Source organism: Channa argus, chromosome 2 (assembly GCF_033026475.1).
Source record: "Channa argus isolate prfri chromosome 2, Channa argus male v1.0, whole genome shotgun sequence".
NCBI lineage: Eukaryota > Metazoa > Chordata > Actinopteri > Anabantiformes > Channidae > Channa > Channa argus.
This window is the reverse complement of record NC_090198.1, coordinates 17,205,087-17,224,870: the sequence shown is the minus strand read 5'-3', so window position 1 is coordinate 17,224,870 and position 19,784 is coordinate 17,205,087. Positions and strand designations below refer to the sequence as shown.

The window sequence follows — 19,784 nt, the reverse complement described above, 5'->3', positions numbered from 1 at the left end:
GATAATGGAAATCCTCAGCGTAATTTTAAGAATAGCCGCACTTGAGCAAGCAATTTCTCCCCAGAAAGCCTTGTTTTAATGTAAAAATATCATTAGTGCTTAAAGTGTACGTCAAAGCAAAAGTAATTGAACAAATTACAGCGACAACACTCTGGCGTTAAGCCAAATTTACTATTCCGATTATTTCTGTTCTAAACTTCTATTCAAAACACAGTGATGACGTGGGAATTTTCGAGGATCTACGAATGCACCACAATGCTCAGCTATGTTATCAACTTTGACCTTTAAATCACATGTTCGGGGAATTCCCCCTCCTAATTCTAAAGCAATTATCAACACTGAAACTTAAACTTACACTAATTTCTAATTTCTTTGCAATGTTAGAAGAACACTGGCCCTCGAATTTTGAAAATAACGTGTTTCATTACATTTGTAATTATTTTCCTGCATGGATGTTTGACACGCCTGTGATATCCGAGCAGTCTGAGGCCCATCTATTTTTGTCAGAACTTCTGGGTGAGGGTTGCTTACAGAGTTGGTTGGTCGGAAATCATTGTTGGCTTGCAATGGTTCCTTAGAACAGACTGGTTTACTGAATTTTCTAGGTATGCTCATTAAGTATGGCAATTTAACAGCTTGCTCTGTAAGTTGCTCAATTGCTGTTAAGCTGATTCTGCTCTGTTTTTGGATGCAATACTTTTAGAATATTATCAGAAATTGTAGGTTCGAATTAAGAACAGAAAAGGTTGAATTCAATTTTGTATTGAAACTCTTCCCACAGTCACTTTCCAAATGGACCTGTATGAGATCCGAGAAAGCAGACTCTGAATGTGATCACAGAGGAGGCCGAGAACCAGGAGTTAAGCAGAGAGCCGACCACCATGGAGCCCTACAATATGGTTTCAAACGTGGAAGGGACGGAAATCCACGATGGTTCCACCTTCCAGAGATTCTCTGTCAACACCAACGAGTCCCTTCATTTTGAGCCCTGTGAAAACAGCCCTCCACCTCTCTCTGAGGCAGAAGATGGACATGATGATGATGTGTTTAAGGAGGGAGGAACCCAGGTAGGAACACTTAATATATGAGTGAAACATTTAATATTTTATTATTTTATTTGACTGTTGTTAAGCCAGTGGTTTCATGTGAGTTGAGGGGCCTTACCAAAGCATCTTGTTGAAAATAAAAGCATTGTTAATGCAAGAACACCAATGCTAGAAATGTAAAGGTTAGTGAAAACAAGCCATTTTTCCCGTAATTTCCTCCCAAAAATTATGATATGAAACAAGGACTGTAGAGTAGAATCTATAATTTCCTGACCACTTCCCAGAAGATAGAGCTATCCACATCAATAAAATTACCAAGCCACAGACTTGAACACAAACGTCCAGCTAATAGTGAGTAACTGTTTGACTGTTGCTTTCAGCAAACGATCAACATGACCAGGAATCAATTACAAGGAAAGGTTGCAGAGATGGAGAATTTTGCCAGTCATCTGGAGGAAATCTTTCTCACTGTAGAGGTAAATATTGTATCCTAGAGTCTTTTAGTTTAGTGTCTTTAGACATTGATTTATTATTGTATGGCTATGTGGGCATGTGAGAATACTTGTTTTTATTATGTTAAGCTCAAGACATAAGAATTAGTTTTTTGTAACTGGAAAGTCCATGTCTGTCTTAGAATGCCTGAACTCAAGAATTTAAATCTCTAAAAACATCTCTGATTGTGCCACGATGATCACTTAAATGTACGTACAGGAGAACTTTGGCCGTCGGGAGCAGCACCTAGAGCAACACTACAATGAGGTGTTACAGACACTGTCTCAGCGCTATGATGACAGGGCGGCTGGACTGGGGGAGGACAAGAAGAGCAAGCTGGAAGCTCTGTACAGTCAGCTGCTGGCTTGTGGCCGTGCTCTGGATGCCTCCAAAGAGCTTATTGAGTCAGCTCAGGAGCTCTACCGCTGCCCGGACAAGCGGCTTTTCCTGAAGGTCCTAGCTTATGGGTCTTTTTTCTTTAGCTAATCACCAGGAGATAAAGTTGACAGTTTGTATGCATGAATCCATGGTAGATTTTGTAGGTTTTGTTTTTCATAGTCCTGAAAAGACACTGCTAATGTCATTGTACATATGAGAAATAATTATTACATATGCATTTCTTTTCTTTGTTTTTTTGACAGAACGTAATGCCAGCTATTAAAAGGTAATTATGACACTCCTCATTGAGTGACACTGCACTGTCATAGACTGCAGTGTGGTTTCAATGCACTAACCATTGATGGCACATGGCTAATGTTGCATTACAAGAGTGTTTGCTTGTCATTTTGAGACTAATATCATGAGAGCATGAATGTACATTTGCAGAATAAGCAGCTTTCCATTTACAAGTGTACTCAAGGTTCAAACACTAGCTTTTTCAGAGCGTTGGGGCAACATAGTTTTCACAACTGAACAAACTTTGGTGACGGAATTTTAAAAGTGGGCTTAAAATCTTAATTTGTTTTGACTGATCCTGCTTATTTACCTTTTAATGTTGAACCATTGTATTCAGACTGTCTATCTTTTTTTGCAATACTAGAATTGAGGAGTTTTCTAAAGAGGAGATTGACTTCACTTTATCCACACATCCTGAGTTCAGCACACAACTTGCTGACCTGTCAGATGTCAAAACCATGATGGACTCCATCAATGTTGTTCCAGGTCTGACTTACAAAGTGCTCCTTTCATTCACCTTCCACCCATCGATCTGTGTGTCAGTACAGCCAATGGTTAATTGTCAGTATCTGCATAATTGCCTTTGATACATTGTGCTCTTGGACACTTTAGAAGGCCTGTAATTGCAACATAGGAGTGTGTAGTGTGGGGTGAACCCAGACACAAATAACTACCAATTTACACCGTTTGTGCTTTACTACTGCATTGAGCAATCAAGTTATGCTCTCAGTGAGAGAAGAGACTGTTGACACCCACTTAATCGAAAGGAGAAATACAACCCCGAATCCAAAAGTTGGGAAGATGTGTAAAACATAAATAAAAACAGAATGCAAGGATTTGCCTCCAGTCCAGACCTATCACCAATAGAAAATATTTGGCGCATCATAAAATAAAAAATCTGGCAACATAGAATCCTGCAATAGACAGGGACAGCTAGGACAGCTTTTATACAGACACTCACTAAAAGAAGAGGAAATGCTACACAATGGTAAACATTGGGGCGACCGTGGCGCGGGAGATGGAGCGGTCGTCCACCAATCCCACAGTTTTTGGCTCAATCCCTGGGTCACATGTCGAAGTGTCCTTGAGCAAGACGCTAAACCCCAATTTAGTTGCTCCCGGTGAGCTATGGCCAGCTGCATAGCAGCTCCCACATTGGTGCGTGAGTGTGTGTGTGTGTGTGTGATTGTGAGTGTGAATGGGTGTATGAGAAGCAGTGTAAGGTGCTTGTGCCATCCATGTTTATAAAGGTTGTACATTGTGGTCTGTATTTTCAATGTAACTAATCTGTTTGTTTCTAATTATACACAAGAATAAATATCCCACACTGCACTTAAAAATATTACACTTGTCATAAGAAAATGCCATGTTGAATAATTTTGAGATTTCAATTTATTATTTCAGGGTTGTTTGAGTAGGACATTCTTTTATATATATTTGAATTGGTAATTAGATCTTTAGTCACTATACAGAAATAAGCATCATAATACATAATGAATGGTACAAATTTTGAGCTTAGTCTAGAACAACCTTTCTTAATGGCCATTTTCTATGCAAAACTGCTGCTTTACTATTATCTTAGGAGCTTTTGATGTTATGTGATAATAAAACAGTGTTTCTCCAACACCAAAACAGCTCCGTCTGCCCCAGTAATCAACCCCCAGATGCCCAACTCTGCCACGCAGACGTCCCTGCGCGTGTGCTGGAGCCTGTTCTCAGACGACACCGTAGAGTTCTACGAGCTTTATTACAGACCAGTGCTGGAGGACACACCAGCAGACAGCACCAGTGCACCACATTGTAAAATGGAGACACTCATTGCAGAATCATATTGCATGATAACACTATCTGCTGAAATTGTATTTGCTCATGTGAGAAATTCTCACCACAATTAAATTATCTTTCTTTTGCTTTTTTAGTAAACAAGTTAAAACTCAAAGAGACCCACTGCACTGTTACAGATCTGCTTCCCAATGCTCAGTATGAGCTCTGGGTGACTGCTACCAACACCACAGGCATCAGCCCAGCAAGTGAGAAGGCCTTATACATGACAGGTAATAAATCTCAAAATGCTGCAGCCACTTTAAAACTCAATATGCTTGTCACAGTTAAATAATTAATCTGTTATCTCAGGATATCCCCTAAAATCACTGAGATGCATTTTGCAGCCTCACTTGATTGATGTCCGAAAGAATAAGGTCTAAATCCTCTCTCCATAGTGCCATCACCTCCAGTGATCAAACAGAGGGAGTGTAGTAGCTGTCCAGAGGCCGCTCTGATCCGGTGGGAGTCAGGAAATGCAAACCCTGTAGACTCTTACACTGTGGAGCTTAGTAAGATGGCTAGTAATGGCACAGAGAGCAGCATTACTGAGTAAGAACTGTATTGACTGTGGGAAATAGTAAATTCCTTTATTCTTTAGACATATTTTTCTAATAGTTTACACAAAAAGATTAAGTGAAAGCATAAATATTTCACTGGATATGCAGTGTTTCAGTGATCTTTTTCCATTGTCATGTTCTGTAATAAGGTTTGGGTTCAAACACATCCATAAACAAGCCTTTGTTAATGCCTGCTTGGGATATTTGAGGTCCCATGGTTTTAGAGCTGCTGAATCAAGACACACTCTGTCCCAGATAATCTATTCTTAGCTTCAGCTCCTGCAGCAGTACTAGTCTTTTATATATTTATATATATATATATATATATATATATATATATATATATATATATATATATATATATATATATATATATATATATATATATATATATATTTTTTTTTTTTTTTTTTGCTGGTCACTACCGAGAAAAGTTATAAAAAAATGTTTGCATTATGCGTTGAGAAATTTGAACTGTGATGGGTCAAAATGGATCCTTGGTTAGAATATGACAGCTTTCTAGTTTACCACCAATTTTATATTTTCAGTATTTCAGACTTTCTGGGACAAGATTTTATTTGTAGTTTTTGTTCAATGTATGGGTAATAAAAGTCCAAATCCAAAAAGTTTTTTTTAAAGGAAAGTCCTCAGCCTTTCTTACCATTGATTATTTCCTCAGGTCTATAGTAGGTGTGCCCACCTGCCAGTGTCTGATTCAGCTGCAGACAGGACACCGTTATATCATCTCCGTGAAAGCAGTCAACTTAGGTGGACCCAGCAACAGGAGTGACGTGATTACAGTCTCCACAACAGGTGAGCAGTATCAAGAAACAGTGGTTTTGGCCAGTGATACGATGGGGCGACTGTGGCGCAGGATGGTAGCGTGGTTGTCAACTAATCCTGCCTCTTTTGGTTCGATTCTCGGTCCCTCCAGCCACAAATCGAAGTGTCCTTGAGCAAGACACTGAACCCCAACTAAGTTGCTCCCAGTGAGTGTTGGTCGGCTGCATAGCAGCTCCCCCATCGGTGTGTGATTGTGAGTGCAAATGGGTGAATAAGAAGCAGTGTGAAGCGCTTGGAGTACTAACAGGTAGAAAAGCGTGCAGACCATTCACTTGTACCTAAAGTAGAAATCCCTATTTATAGTCCTGTATTTAAGACGTAGTATTATCAATACAATTTGATACTCGATACTTCACTGATACTATCAAAAGTAAAAAGTACTTGAGCAAAGAAAATCCTATTTTGAAGGATTGTGACCCCTCATTACAGTAATCATCTGTAAGTACAAGCAGTTGAGTAGAGTTTAAATATGTGTTCAAATCCTGAAAAGGCCAATTAATTCTACCCTTTTCCATTAAAATGAAGATTTCCCCCAAAATAATGAAAACTTTACCTATTTGAAATATTTTCTTAACCCTCTAATTGTCTGATGACCACTAAGTTTGATCTTTTGGCCCCTTATGTAGGTCACTAACCCTCAAGCTGGACACAATGCATTAACAGTACTTCATATATTGTTAGGTTAGTCTGTAAAAGGACATATTTTCAAGTGACGTCTTAAGATAAAGTAACTTATATAAATGTTATATGCAGCTTTTAAGCAATTTAATTTTAAAGCATAAAGCAATTAAAATTGTACTTGTAAATTGTATTGAAAAATGACAGTTGTTAACCTGTGCAGGTACATTCTTCTATCTCCTGGAGGACACTGCCCATCCTTGCCTATCCATCTCAGAAGATGGCTTCACTATCTTTTATGGAGATGAAGAATTGCCAATCAGCGCTATGGCCTTAGATGAGAACACATTTACCAGGTAATGTATGCAATGCTTTAGGACAGTAAGAACTTGAGATTACTCCGAGTGATGAGTAGCTCTGTAAAATTGTGTACATGTGTACAGGTGTGTAGCTGTCCTGGGTGATCTGATTCCAGTGCGAGGCAGACATTACTGGGAAGTTGAGGTAGATGATGTGACAGAATTTAGGATTGGAGTTGCATATGAGGACACAGAGAGGAACACCTACCTCGGAGCCAACAATACTTCCTGGTGTATGAGACACATTCTCACTCCATCCAGGTAAAAGCACTGTACATTTCACCAGTGTGGAAATTAAACCTAAAGATTTTTGAAAAGTTTTTGCTGTTGGTAGCAAAGAAACAGACAGTAATGAGGGAGAAAACATGGTTCCTGATGAAATTTGATTAAAATGTACTTAAGTTAGGGCTTCTATTTACAGCCACGTCAGCATTTTCCCGACAAAAAACAGGCAAAAGAAATATTTTAAATCTAGTGATGCTACATTCATTCATCTGCTTCTTTTTAACGTCTCAGAAGTAGGTTTGAAGAGAAACATTCTTGTTCCCAATTTCACTGCCTGTCCTAAATCCACTCGCTTTTTGCATAAAGAGAAAGAACCAGCCATTACCTAGACATCCACTTTATTAACTTACCAAAGGGCATATAATTTGTCTGTTGCTGTCCTTAAATGCACCATTTAATTGCCCCCTCTTTCCCATCTCAGTGAGAGCAGGAGCAGCAGTAGAATGAAAGAGTAAATGAACAGAAGGCACAGCATTAGCAGAAACAAATCTGTAAATCGCTGAAATCACGTGTTCTTTTCTGACTGTTAGACAGCAGTTATGTTCTAAAACACAAACAAACATTTCCACCTCCATACAACTGAAGTGCACATTTTTTCCATCTGCTCCTCTATGGCCTTTTCTGCATTTCAGGTGTGTGGGGCCCATGGTCAGACAGTTGCACACATCTGACTGCATGTACGAGACATTAATTATGGCAATGATTTTGTGCCCCTACACATTGTCCACATAAGCAAAAATAATTTTTTGATCGGATGTCTCGATCGGAAGTTTGAACCTGATACCTATCAGACTACCCATGGCAAGTTCCAATTTGTTGGCCTCATAAATGTAAAATAAATAGAAAGGTGCCAACTTGTTTTTAAATCAGAATTTTGTTTTTTGGTAAACATTTCTATCATTCTTAATCAGTAGGAATATTTTTATATATGCCGTTAGCATAAACAGCCATTTAGAAGAGGAACATCCCCATTGGCTTTGAGGCCCCTAGTGAGACATCCAGAAAAAAATTATCGCATGCAATCAATACTTCCTATTAATACTCCCTTTTTTACTTGAAAAAAACGATTATCCAATTGTATTTTTGATTTACACGAAGAACCAGTTTAAACAAAGTCTGAAGAGTAAACACAATTTGATGCTCACTTGTATGTTAAAATACTTCTGAAAGTTGTGCAAGTAGTGAAGGTGAAACTGGCTTTGAATTTCATAGGTGCAGATTTTTCAGCCAATCTGGTTTCACAATACTGATTCTCTCAGGAATCATCATTGCAGTTCAAGGAAAGTGGGGTAAGACTGTATTTTAGCCACAAAATAATTTCCCATTCAACCAAAACATAGTGCAGAATTGGGCCCATTGAAGGTAGAAAATCCCAAAACTAATTATCTGTTCTAAAAGTCTAAAAACGTTGCCATGGCAACTCAACTTGGAACACAGGACAGCAAAGCATTTGAAGTGATGTACCACACAATCCCTGAATGTGGTTTCCATTTTTGGTATCTTCTTGGTCATTCTGCCTACACACAATTTAACATCACTTTGTTTTCTTTAAACTGCAGCTACTAGAAATACTGCTGTTGGCTCATGATCTAGCATCTGTTTTACTAATGGCTAAAAAAATTACAGACAATAGAAAAGGCTTCATATTTTCTAATCATTTTGTTTGCACAATCATAATGTTATACTACCTCCCCCCCAGGCATAAATATGAGTTTCTTCACAATGGTTGGAGCCCTGACTTAAGGATTACAGTGAACCCAGTACGAATAGGAGTGGCACTGGACTATGAGAGGGGGACTCTGTCCTTCTTCAATGTGGATCTGGAACAACACTTACACACCTTCCACTGTCACTTCCAAAATTATGTCCACCCCTGCTTTGGCCTGGACAACCCAGGAGCTCTTACTGTGCACAATGGCATAGAGGCTCCTAAATACACATTCATCTAACACCAGAAAATAAACCTAAAAAATAAAACCTAGGGCTGTTAGGAAGTGAAACAAATTGTCTTTAATTCATTTAAGAAAATACTTGATATGTAGTGACTGCAGTTGTATAAAATGTTTGGGATATAAAGACAATAAGGGGTTTTCAGTTTTTATTACTGTATTCCATGGGAAACAGGCATACACCATTTTCCAATATAAGAAAAGGTTTTACAGAACTTTACAATATGTACCAACCATCAGTGCCTGCAGCAGTGTTGAAATAAAATAAAGTGGGGGGGGGGGGGTTCTGATCAACAAAAAGTGATTTTTATAAATTTATTTGTAATTATACAATTGTATTCACATCTTAAAAAGGAAAAATCCACCTAGTATTAGTTCCACACTGTTAGGTGAAGTAGCAACTGAAGAAGTGTTTTGCCTTTCTGGACATCTGGTGTTGAATAGCATTTTTTACATACAAAATGCTTAGCCATTTAAAGCACTAGTCATATCATGTTTTATAGTCTGTTTAAAAAAAAGAAAAAGAAAAAAAGAGGCCTCCTTCAAAAGTAATAACCCGAGGGAGAAAAAAATCTATTTTCTATTTTTTAAGACCTTATCGCCACCCAAAAAAATAAAAAACAAATTAATAAATAAAAATATTAATCACCTTAATGTCACAAAGCTGAATGCGTTACACCCTAGGTGATGTGACAAACAAAACCAACATAATGCACAATGAACATGAAGTAGTTCATAGCGTGACAACATTTCCATTTACTATGTAGATGGGGATATTTATTTATATTAACTAAACCAAAAAGATTTACACCCATTGTATAAGGGATTATTTCACATCTCTAAATACATTTTTAGAGATGTGTAGGAAACAAAAGTACACAAACCGTTCCTAGGAGTCCAGGAACATGTCAAAGATTTAAAATTGTGTACTACATATAATCTGGCTTTATATTGCTGGCACATAAAAGACTGTCAACCTGACCGTGTGTGAAGCTTGGTCACTTGTTTAAAACTCCTAAAATAGATGTCAGTACATAAAGTACTACCAGAAATTTCAAACCAGTGTCATGTGGAGATCGATGGAAAACATGTCTGCTTAGATGGAAGGAAAAATATATTGATGCTATTTCCCAAGAAAAATTAATACCAATTGTTCTATGTGTCAAATGGGGCAAAACATCACAAAACACTAGTACCCTCCTAAAACAGTGTATGACTACGTGAAGATGGATTTTTCCTTTTATGGGGTTTATGAACTAAGTTGGTATACTGAATGTAGACTTTGGGTCTGTGGGTATTCCTGGATAGTGGGAAAGGGGCACGACTGGGGTTATGAGTTATGTCTTACTGCTGTGTGTCCTCTCCTCCTCTTCATCGGAGGAATCTCCTCCATAGGGCACTAGCCCTGATGCATCTTCATCCACTTTGGACTTCTTGCACAGCACTTCTTGAAAACCTGTTAAGGCACAATAAAAATGGAGAGAAAGAAAAAGGTAGAGAGAAAGTGGGATACGAGAGAGAGATGGGGCCACAGAAAGAGGGGTAGGAGAGCAAGAGAGAAAAACAAAACGGAAACCCATTGAGGAGCCCCATGTTAGCGGTGGTTTTTGAGTTCGTTTGATCCACAGCCAAGGGAGGGAAGATATCAAATGAAACGGCAGCACAGCACACATCCATAACAGGCAGGTCCAGGAACACATGTTGAGAGAGAAAACAAGGGAAAGACAAAAAACATATACAAGAAGAACATGTTAGTTGGTTCTACCAGTGGAGAGATTCACACAGGTCTCCACTCCTCCCCCATTCCTCCATGAGGGGAGATGCCATTTCATGCAACAGGCAACTCCACAGAAGAAATTTCTGAGTACTCAGGATCTCGTAATATTGGGAAATAAACAAGTGCATACCCACTGCTGCGGTGCAGCTGGTCACACTGTCTGGATCATCGGTCATTGCGTCTCTCTGTCTTTTGCATACAACAGGAACAGGAGCGACAAAAGGAGGTGGCGGTGGAGGCATCAGAATCCTAAAGAGAGAAAGAAAACAAACAAAACATCAGTATTATCAAAAATCTACACCACACAAGATTCATGAAGGGAAATACAATCTATTAACAGACCTTTCTATGACCTTTTCCTCTCCAACACTGCAAGCAGGAAGTGCAGGCTCCTGATGTGCAGGGCTTTCTGGAGAGTTGCTAGAAGGCTATGAATGAAAGAAAAAAACTTAAAAATAAAATTTCAGTTGGGAAACAAGAGCATGGACAAATGAGCATTTTGGATGAATAGTAAAATGATAAAGATAAACGGTGACCTAATCAGCAACAAATTTACACTCTCCAGGCCCATCATAACTTCCATTACAATTAACATATTCCCTTTTATACAAGAAGCTATAGTTTACATCAAATGCCACTGGCTCTTGCACTAGGTATGGACTAAATTGAATTAATACCATTATTTGATGAAAAAATTATCAAAGCCATAACCTTAACAAATATTTCACTAAAGTAAAATCTAAGTTGAGTCCAAACAGCCATCAAATCCTAACATGCAACATTAAAATTATTTTTAATAAATGTAATTAAAATTTAACAAACCTGTAGAGGTCATGTTTAGTCATGCATTAAAAAAACAAAAAACAAACCAACCCTGTTTGGTTAATAGTCATTTGGAATGGTAATCTGTCATTTAAACCTTCACGTAACTCACCGCTTAACTAGCATAAAATAGGATAAAAGGACATGGGACAAACAAACAAGATACCCCACACAGGCATTTTTATAGGAATATAGTTTATAGTAATTTTCATTTCTACATTTTTAGTTGTAATGACAAAGTAATTTCTCCATTCTCTATGAATGATAAAGACAATCCAATGAACAGCAATAGCTTAAGCAGGTCATTCAGTCAGAAGAATTATCTTTCAGCATTATGTTTAGATGGTCTCCATCTAACCTGTTCTTCCTTAGTCCTCTCCTGAAAATGACGTTTTGGGCTTCCCGGGTCACTGTTTAAGCATCCTTCAGGCTCTGCTGTCTCACTGCTGCCAGGATCCTTGAGTAGAGCAAAAGACACACTGATGATGTAAGCAGGATTTAAAACAACCAAAACTCCTTTAGGGCCTTGACAGGTTGCATGTGTCCTGACCCCATTTTCATATGGAATATTACATAATAATAATTCAAAGGATTTTAACAATAACCTTGTGTTGTAGATCTTAAATAGTGCTAAAATTACGTTAAGACTCCTGAAGGACCACGTGCAGCACAAGACTAGGTGGAAGTAAGTGGTTATGTTTGGAGTAATGTTGTGCTCAGGCCAAGCATCCAAACAACTGGTTGTTCTAGGCAGCCAAGTAGTAGACAACATATAGTTACCTTTTGTCCAACCATTATACGTTGTAGTGGTCCTTTGAGTGCACCCTAGGAAATTACAAACTAGACAGCTTTTATCAATTACCTGGACAAGATAGGGATGTGGTTTCCTTGGACACACCGGATACTGAACCATTGCCTGAGAAGATGGAGGGTTTGTCGACAGGTTAGAATGACTTGGGGGACCATTTGTATTACTCCAATAACCACGGTCTCCTGGGTACGCTGAATAGCCGCCAGCATACCCATTTGCTGGGTAGTTATACCAGGACCCCTGGCTAGAGTAATTGCTATTAGGTTGAAATCCATGTGCTGCGTATGCTGCAATGAAAGTATAGAATGTGGAGTTAATAGCATATATTTATGGATTAATAACAGGGTGGCTTTGACAAATGTGACCTACTATTGTAAACCCACTAAAGATGCTGAAGGAGGATTATTTACCACAGGAAGAATGTAGGCAGCTAGTACCTGATGTATGGACTTTCTGCAGGAATTTGCCTGCTTAGTTACAAGAGTACTCACACTGTGTTGCGCCTGTGGTTGTGTACATAGACCCCATTCTGGTATGTTCAGCTCTCACCTGAAGAAAACAAACAAAACTTGTGTTAAAAGCTAGATCAGATAAATAAATAAATAAACATTTAACAAATGCAATGTGGGCAGGTGCAGAGCGCTCAGAATCCATCTCTGGGGATCCGGTGGTTCACACTACCATTTTCACTGTTGGAGGCAGGTATCAGTGACAACTATATGCTTTAATAGTTTCACCATCTTATACCTCCCTTTTGACTTTCATTCAATTAGGTGAAAATAAAATCAATAACTTCATTTATGGTGACAATATTATGAACTTACAGTTTCCAGCAGACTCTCAGTAAGTTTCTTTGCTGCCTCCAATCCAGCTGCATTTGGGTGGCTGCAACACAGAAAGGACCAAAGTTTAAAATATTCAAACATACACATAAAGACAGAACCTAAAGCTTTAACATTTTGGAAAAGTAGGGCTCTAAGATGGCTGTTTTAATAACTAATTTAAAAAAATGTGTTGAGTGTTTTTTTTTTTTTTATATCTGCTTAAACACAAATGCCATTCTTGCTTAATCACAAACATAATCCTTCAAATGATAGCTATCCAACTGATGACCATTTTCTATCCCACCAGTTCGTACAAATTAGGCACATTTTGTTGCTTCAAAAACAGATACGATACCAATTCCAAATCAGTTGGGAGCTAAACTTTAGCAACATCTTTAACACCATTTTTTCCCCCATTGCTTAAACTGAAGTTTTGTAATATGATCAGTAGGAGTATAGAAGTAATATGATTTTTATATTACAGTAAGTCTTTTTGTCCAGTTTGTTGGCCATTAAATTAGAGGTACTCTCAGCAAAACTTGAAAGTTGAATTAAAATCTTGTTAGGGAAGCTTAAAAATGTGAGCATTTAGAATTGATATACCTGATGTAGACATAAAGAGGTTCAAAAGACTCTCGTTTTGATGCCTGTTCAATGTAACCAGAACCTTTTCCCCTGAGGAAGACGCGAGCCCCCGTCTCTGTCTGGATGTGACTCAGGTATGAACCTCCTGGACCCTCAACCTTTTCCTTTACATTGAACGAAGGCAGCGCCTGGTCCAGCCCCACAAATATCTTTGTGTGGACAAAACTCTAAGGGTGAGAAAAAAAAACAAAAATGAGTCATTAAAGTGCCTTGCACATTTGGGTTGTTTAATGTCAAGTGAAGTAATATCGACTAAAGGCTTTGTAAGCAGATACAGTAATCCCAGGTTTTTCACTGTAGACCAGGGATGTTCTCTCTGCTACTGAATTTAGGAGGTGGGTATCAGCGAAGGCAACACTTTTGTTTTGCCTCACTTTCTTTACCTCCATTTGTAAAACCCTGACTCCATTTTAACACTGACAAAGTGCAATATAAAAACTCAACAGATCTAAAATCTATAATTAATTTTAACCTAACAATTGATTTAATGATGCAAACTTTGAGATTTAGATGAATGACAATGTTTCATGCATGCCATTACCTGCAATTTCCACTGACTATCTTTGCAAGTAAAATATGAGTAAATTAGGTATTTTCATATTTGATTTGAACCTATTTTGTTAAAGTTATGTTTCCAAGTAGACTGTGTGTCTGGAAAGACTGTATAGAGTTAAATGCGATAAAATGAAAAATGTCATTAAAAAAAAAAAAAAAAAAAAACTCTGTCTGCCCGAAGTTTACCGTGGGAAATTAAAAAAAATAAATAAATAAAAAACAAAAACAAAATAAATAAACTGTCTGCCCGAGGTTTACCGTGGGAAATTTAGAAAAAAAAAAAAATAAATAATCGACTTTGTGGTGGTGAAGAGAAACATTAATGATTCAGGGGCCTACGTCCTTGTAAGAGAACCTAATCATCATTCTAACTGAGCTCCAGAGATTCTGCGTGGATATGCGGCTTCTGTCAAAGTGCCATAAAGCCTAAATTGGTGGAGGTAGAAGTGTGTGGAAATGTGGTTAGATGGAGGCCTCTCCTTAGTGCAAAACACATGAAACCCCTTGAAGTTTCAAAAAAGCACCTGAAGGACTCTCATGCTGTGAGGAATGAGATTCTCTGGTCCAACAAAACCAAGATTAGACTGTTTGGCCTAAATTTTAAACATTGTGTCTGGAGAAAACCTGGCACTGCTCATCACCTGCTCAATACCATCCCTACAGTAATGAATGGATGTGGCAGCATCATGCTATAAGGGTGTTTTTTAGCAGTAGGGGCTATGAGACTGGTCAGAGTTGAGGAAAAGCTGAATGGAGTAAAGTACAGAGACATCCTCAATAAAAACCTGTTTCACAGCACTCAGGACATCAGACTGGCCTGAAGGTTCACATTCCAACATGACAACAATACTAAGTGTACAGCCAAGACAACAAATAAGTGGTTTACGGACAACTCTGTAAATTTCCTATAGTGGCACAGCCAGAGCCCCAACTTGAACACTACTTAATATCTCTAGAGAGACCTGAAAACGGCTGTCCCTACAGTCCACATGCAAACTGACTGAGCCTGAGAGGATTTGCAAAGAAGAATGGGAGAAAATCCAACAATCCAGATGTGCAAAGCTTGTCTCATAATACCAAAAAAAGACTTAAGGCTGTCAATGCTGCGCTTCAAAGTGCTGAGTCAAGGGTCTGAATAATTATGTACGTGTCAGTTTTTATATTTGTAATAAATTTAGAGACATTTTTAAAATTCTGTTAACCCACAAAAACTTAGGTATATTTGATTTTCGGGTGAGATTTAAGAATGCATCTGAAATGCACTATAACCTGTACAGATCAACATAATTTGACCTTCTCTTAACTTTTGAATGCACATGTCCAACTGTTCAATGTCTCAGTAAGTATTGCATAACATGCTATTCTCCGATTCATGGATCATGTCTGAATTTGTATTTAAATAGTCATCTTCATGCTGTACACATTTTGACACCATGAGACCAAGACGACACATAACAATTGACAAATTACTGAGATATTTTTTTTGTTGCAGTATACCCACCACTGTTAGTTTGTTTCAATTATTTGAGATGAAGAAATTGCATGCTTCTACTTAAATGCCCTAGTTTCATGATAGAATATCAATATAGCATGAGCTTTTTACATTTTCCATAAATTTCACTCAAAAGTCGAATATCGCTAACTTTTTGAGAGTAGTGTGTGTACACACACCCACACACCCTGAAATAAAGAGTATAACTTTATTTTAAACTCTGTAAGTTACAAATACAATCAAGAAAACCCAACACAGGTGTTATCACTGTTTGTAATAGCATGAAGTGCAACATAGATGTCCCATCTGCCTACCCCCGAATGAGGAGCTGCAGGCCGATGTCCCTGGCCCGGCACTGCACTGGTGTTGGGCATCCGTGGTATAGGAGTGGGAATTACAGGCCGAGGAGGCTGAGGGTAGAGAGTGAGTGGGGGTATTACAGGCACCTGTTGTCCTCCAGATGCTGCTGAGGCCCTCATCACATCTTCAGAGATGATCTCCTTTATCCTCATTACGGCTTCTGATAGTTGCAAAATGTCAACATTGTTTAGCCATCAGCCATATTCTTTTTTTCCAACGAAGTTCAGGCAAAAAAGGACTTCCTATATTTGTGATTTTAATTAAAAGACAATGCTACATTCATACAAAGCAACTGTTACTTACTATTGACGTGTTCTTGAGTCTTTCCCTGGACATGCAAATACAAAGGTCTTTGTCTAAAAGAAAGCAAATCAGATGTGATGGACAATAAACAGTTCCAGCACCTGTAAACATGTTTACCACTTATAACTGTGGTGTACACAGTAAATAAATAAATGAATAAAGTAAATGATTGACTTTAATACCTGTTAAATGGACATTGTAATCTAGGCATTTAAAATTTTCTTGAAAAGAAATAAGTGCAGTAAGACAGTTTATTACTATAAGTTTGACAAAAGAAGCAGAATCTATGAAAGGCACTTTCAAAGAGGACAAGTTATACATTTAAAATAAAATTCAAAACATCAAATCCCTAGTGATTTGGGTCTAAAAATAACAAATTGGTATTTTTCTTCAACACCTTGGGCCCAATCAAGGTACTGGGCCCTGACAGTCCAGTTACAGAACTACTGTCAGGGCCCAGTACCTTGATGGGCACTTATTAATAATCACTTAATAGTAAAAAAGCAAAATTAATTTCCACAATTCAAGGTCTTGCATTGCATTGCCTTTTGATAGAACAAATAAACTGACAGAAAAAAAGTCAACATTAACATGCTTTATCAATTTTCAGATGGCATTTGATATGATTAATAGGGACCTTCTAGCCTATAGACATACTGAACATTTATAGGCCTTATACAGGGACCCCCATAGCATGTGTAAGACTAAATGAGTACTATACAAACTGGTTCTCAACATCATCAGGTGTGAAGCAGGGCAATGCTTTGCTAACCACACGATTTGGCTAAAGAAATCAAAGTGTTACATTGTGGAGTAGTGTGTGGGGAAAAAATGATAAATATTCTTTAATAAGCAGATGATATTGTTTCGCAGTCATAAATAAATAAATAGATAGTTGCTTTCCTATATTAATTGATTTGGTATAGAAAAAAAGTCGCGATTGTCCAATAACCAAAACATGGAATAGAAATAATGTATTTTAGGCATGACTTTGTCATGAATTGGCGCTATATAAATAAAGTTGAATTGAACTGAATCCCTCTTCAACCCATAGCAGTTACATGTTTACGTTTGGGTATGCAGATTCATATAAATATTTAATGATTTTATAAAAAGTTGATGAACATATGATTCTTGCAGAATCTGCAGGTGAAGCTCTGGGTGGGATGTTTGGTAAAAGCTAAAGGTCTAACATATGAGTTTTCTTTGTTGTTTGTAGCAGTTTTTATAAGAAATATATAAAACAAACTTGTTCATGTAAATATTCATAATGTTCTATTTCTGTTGATTTTCACAATTTATACAAAAGGACATTGTTTTTGTTTTTAATATCTTTATACATTAAGATTTCTTTACTTTTGTACTTGTAATCGATGACATCATTGATGATATGTTCAATAACAAGATAAATGCCTTTGAAGTTTTTGCCTAAGGCTAACCTTAGTCTTTGACGATTGCCTAACCAGTATATAAGGATGCAACATTTCATTTCAGCAAAAAAAGAGGTTTTTCCAGCTTTGATTCTTGTATAGCTTGTGACAGTCAATTAAAACTGCGAACAAATACATACTACAGTTTACCATCAAGTTTACAAGAGTGACAAATATTAGTATACATGGAATATAAATTTTCCAGTTATTTCCAAGTATTATTACATACCCTTCTCTAGTTCCCTTTTCTGCTTCTGTCATGTAATGACCTTTTGTTGAGACAACTGCTCCACTAAACTGTCGGATCTGAGGAAGGAAATAAGGACTTGAACATCTTATTTAAAACAACTTTTTTAAATTACCTTAAGGTTTATTAACTAAAATTGTATATAATGTGTAATGACCTCCTACCTCCTCCTGTGTTTTGCCTTTAGTAAGAAGGTCCCTGCAATTAAGTGGTACGTCATTTATGTCAACTTCTGTGACCACCATCTCTTCTGCAGTGGTTGGCAAAGGTACACTTGGAGGGGTCTTGAAATTAAAAGGTAACTGTAAGTTCTAATTACTGCACAAATAAGACATGACACATTCAGAATAACTGTAATAACAATAATTTAATGTGTACCTTTGCAAGTAACGGCGGGGGAGTCAACAGCTTTCCTTTTGCCATTAACATGGCATTTATTTTAGCAGCCATGGCTGCAGCCATTTCAACTCCTCCCTGAGGCACTGGCTTTTCTCCTGTTTGTAGTGGCTGGGAAATGGTGCCGTTTGACCCAGCGACTCTTGATAAAGGAACAGGGTGAGCCACATTTTCACTAATCCTCTGCTGATGTACATCTACGCTTTGTTTGGCCTGGCATGGCTGATCCCATCGACTGGTTAGGCACCTGAGAATGACAAAAAACAAAAAACTTGTATTTTTAATCAACTATAAATATTTATTTTGTAATATTATAAACAAGACAAAAAACAAAGTGAAAGTATAAGGGATTTTCAGTGGTCTGCTAAAGAGCATCTGAGGAATCAGCCGAGTGATAAAATCTCTTCACAATAAAATTGACAATTTTGCACCGGTGAAGTCATTATGGTTCCATAATGACAGTGAGTTTTATGACCCCAAACCCCATCATCATTGCCTAAATGGTGGTTTGTAAAGAGGCCTTGTATTTTTCCTCTGCCCGTCTTGCTTTATGTTTAGGCATTCGTTATATGTTTAACCTATATACACAAATAAATTGTAACAAACTTGTGTTAGCATCAAAGTTAACGATAAGTAGTTATCTGTTTGGTATCCGCTAAACGGACAACAGCTAAATTTGACGCAACTTGGCGTTAACTGATAATGAAGCTAAGGCGTAGCTAGCTAACTTAGCAAGTTACGATCGTGTTTTGGTGGGTTGGTATTAACGGCGTTTTCTATGTCAGAATTGAATCAATATAATGAGCGAGTATTTGGATATCAAACACTCGGAGCAGCCAACTCATTATAATGTTGGGCACACAAATTATATTCTTTAGCAGGCCACGACAACATACGCTATGCTAGCTGCTAGTTATGCTATTCTCCATAATTAACGTTGTCACAGCCAGCTAGCTCGCATTAGCTAGCTATGCTTAGCTAGCCTACTGTGCAAATAAGCAGTGCGGCTCGTTTAACAGCACCTAAACAAATTGCCTAATGTATGAGAAAACAAACAATCCAAACGAACACTTACGCTGTTTGTCTAGTCATTTCTGAAGACATAGCACAAATCCACTAAAGCTAATAAAATGTAAACAGTTTCTAAAGTTTATGCTTAACGACGGCAGCCATCGACGTGTTTGCTCTCTGGTGCTGGCGGCTTCTTCTGACGACTTGTCGCAAAGTCTGCTCGAGCGGAAGTTGGACTTTTCATGTGTTATGTAACAGTGTCTTTGGTAGGTACAATGCGGTCAGAGAGGATCTTCAATTCATTTAAAATGTATGATTGAGCGTAATAAAAGCTAGAGGATACGCTCACAAATTTAAATGTCTTAAAACAACACGGTGTGCATTTGAACACTGAACTAAGTTGTCTTATTCTGTAGCCTTTTTAGAGATCGCTCTTCATTAAGCACACCTGTACAATCTGATG

At 37.8% G+C, this 19,784-nt stretch overlaps 2 protein-coding genes across 2 annotated transcripts; one reads left to right on the top strand and one right to left on the bottom strand.

Annotated features, from left to right (window-relative positions):
• The first annotated feature begins 792 nt into the window (after positions 1–792).
• LOC137120966 (fibronectin type III and SPRY domain-containing protein 2) lies at positions 793–8,917 on the top strand. The gene is given in 13 exon segments (XM_067495977.1): positions 793–822; positions 825–1,067; positions 1,427–1,522; positions 1,758–1,991; positions 2,180–2,202; positions 2,578–2,699; positions 3,849–4,013; positions 4,133–4,267; positions 4,433–4,586; positions 5,274–5,407; positions 6,279–6,411; positions 6,499–6,675; positions 8,399–8,917. Coding segments are annotated over 13 exon segments (1,896 nt in total). The 3' UTR covers positions 8,649–8,917.
• On the bottom strand, positions 8,687–19,544 carry LOC137120982 (KH homology domain-containing protein 4-like). Its single transcript, XM_067495978.1, has 14 exons — positions 19,386–19,544; positions 18,293–18,557; positions 18,079–18,198; positions 17,897–17,973; positions 16,238–16,290; positions 15,889–16,094; positions 13,486–13,694; positions 12,883–12,943; positions 12,550–12,607; positions 12,110–12,345; positions 11,606–11,704; positions 10,768–10,853; positions 10,556–10,674; positions 8,687–10,104 (listed from the first exon to the last, which is right to left on the bottom strand). Exons 1-14 carry the CDS (start codon positions 19,412–19,414, stop codon positions 9,986–9,988), a joined length of 1,737 nt encoding a protein of 578 aa, XP_067352079.1. The 5' UTR covers positions 19,415–19,544; the 3' UTR covers positions 8,687–9,985.
• Between the last annotated feature and the right edge of the window lie 240 nt (positions 19,545–19,784).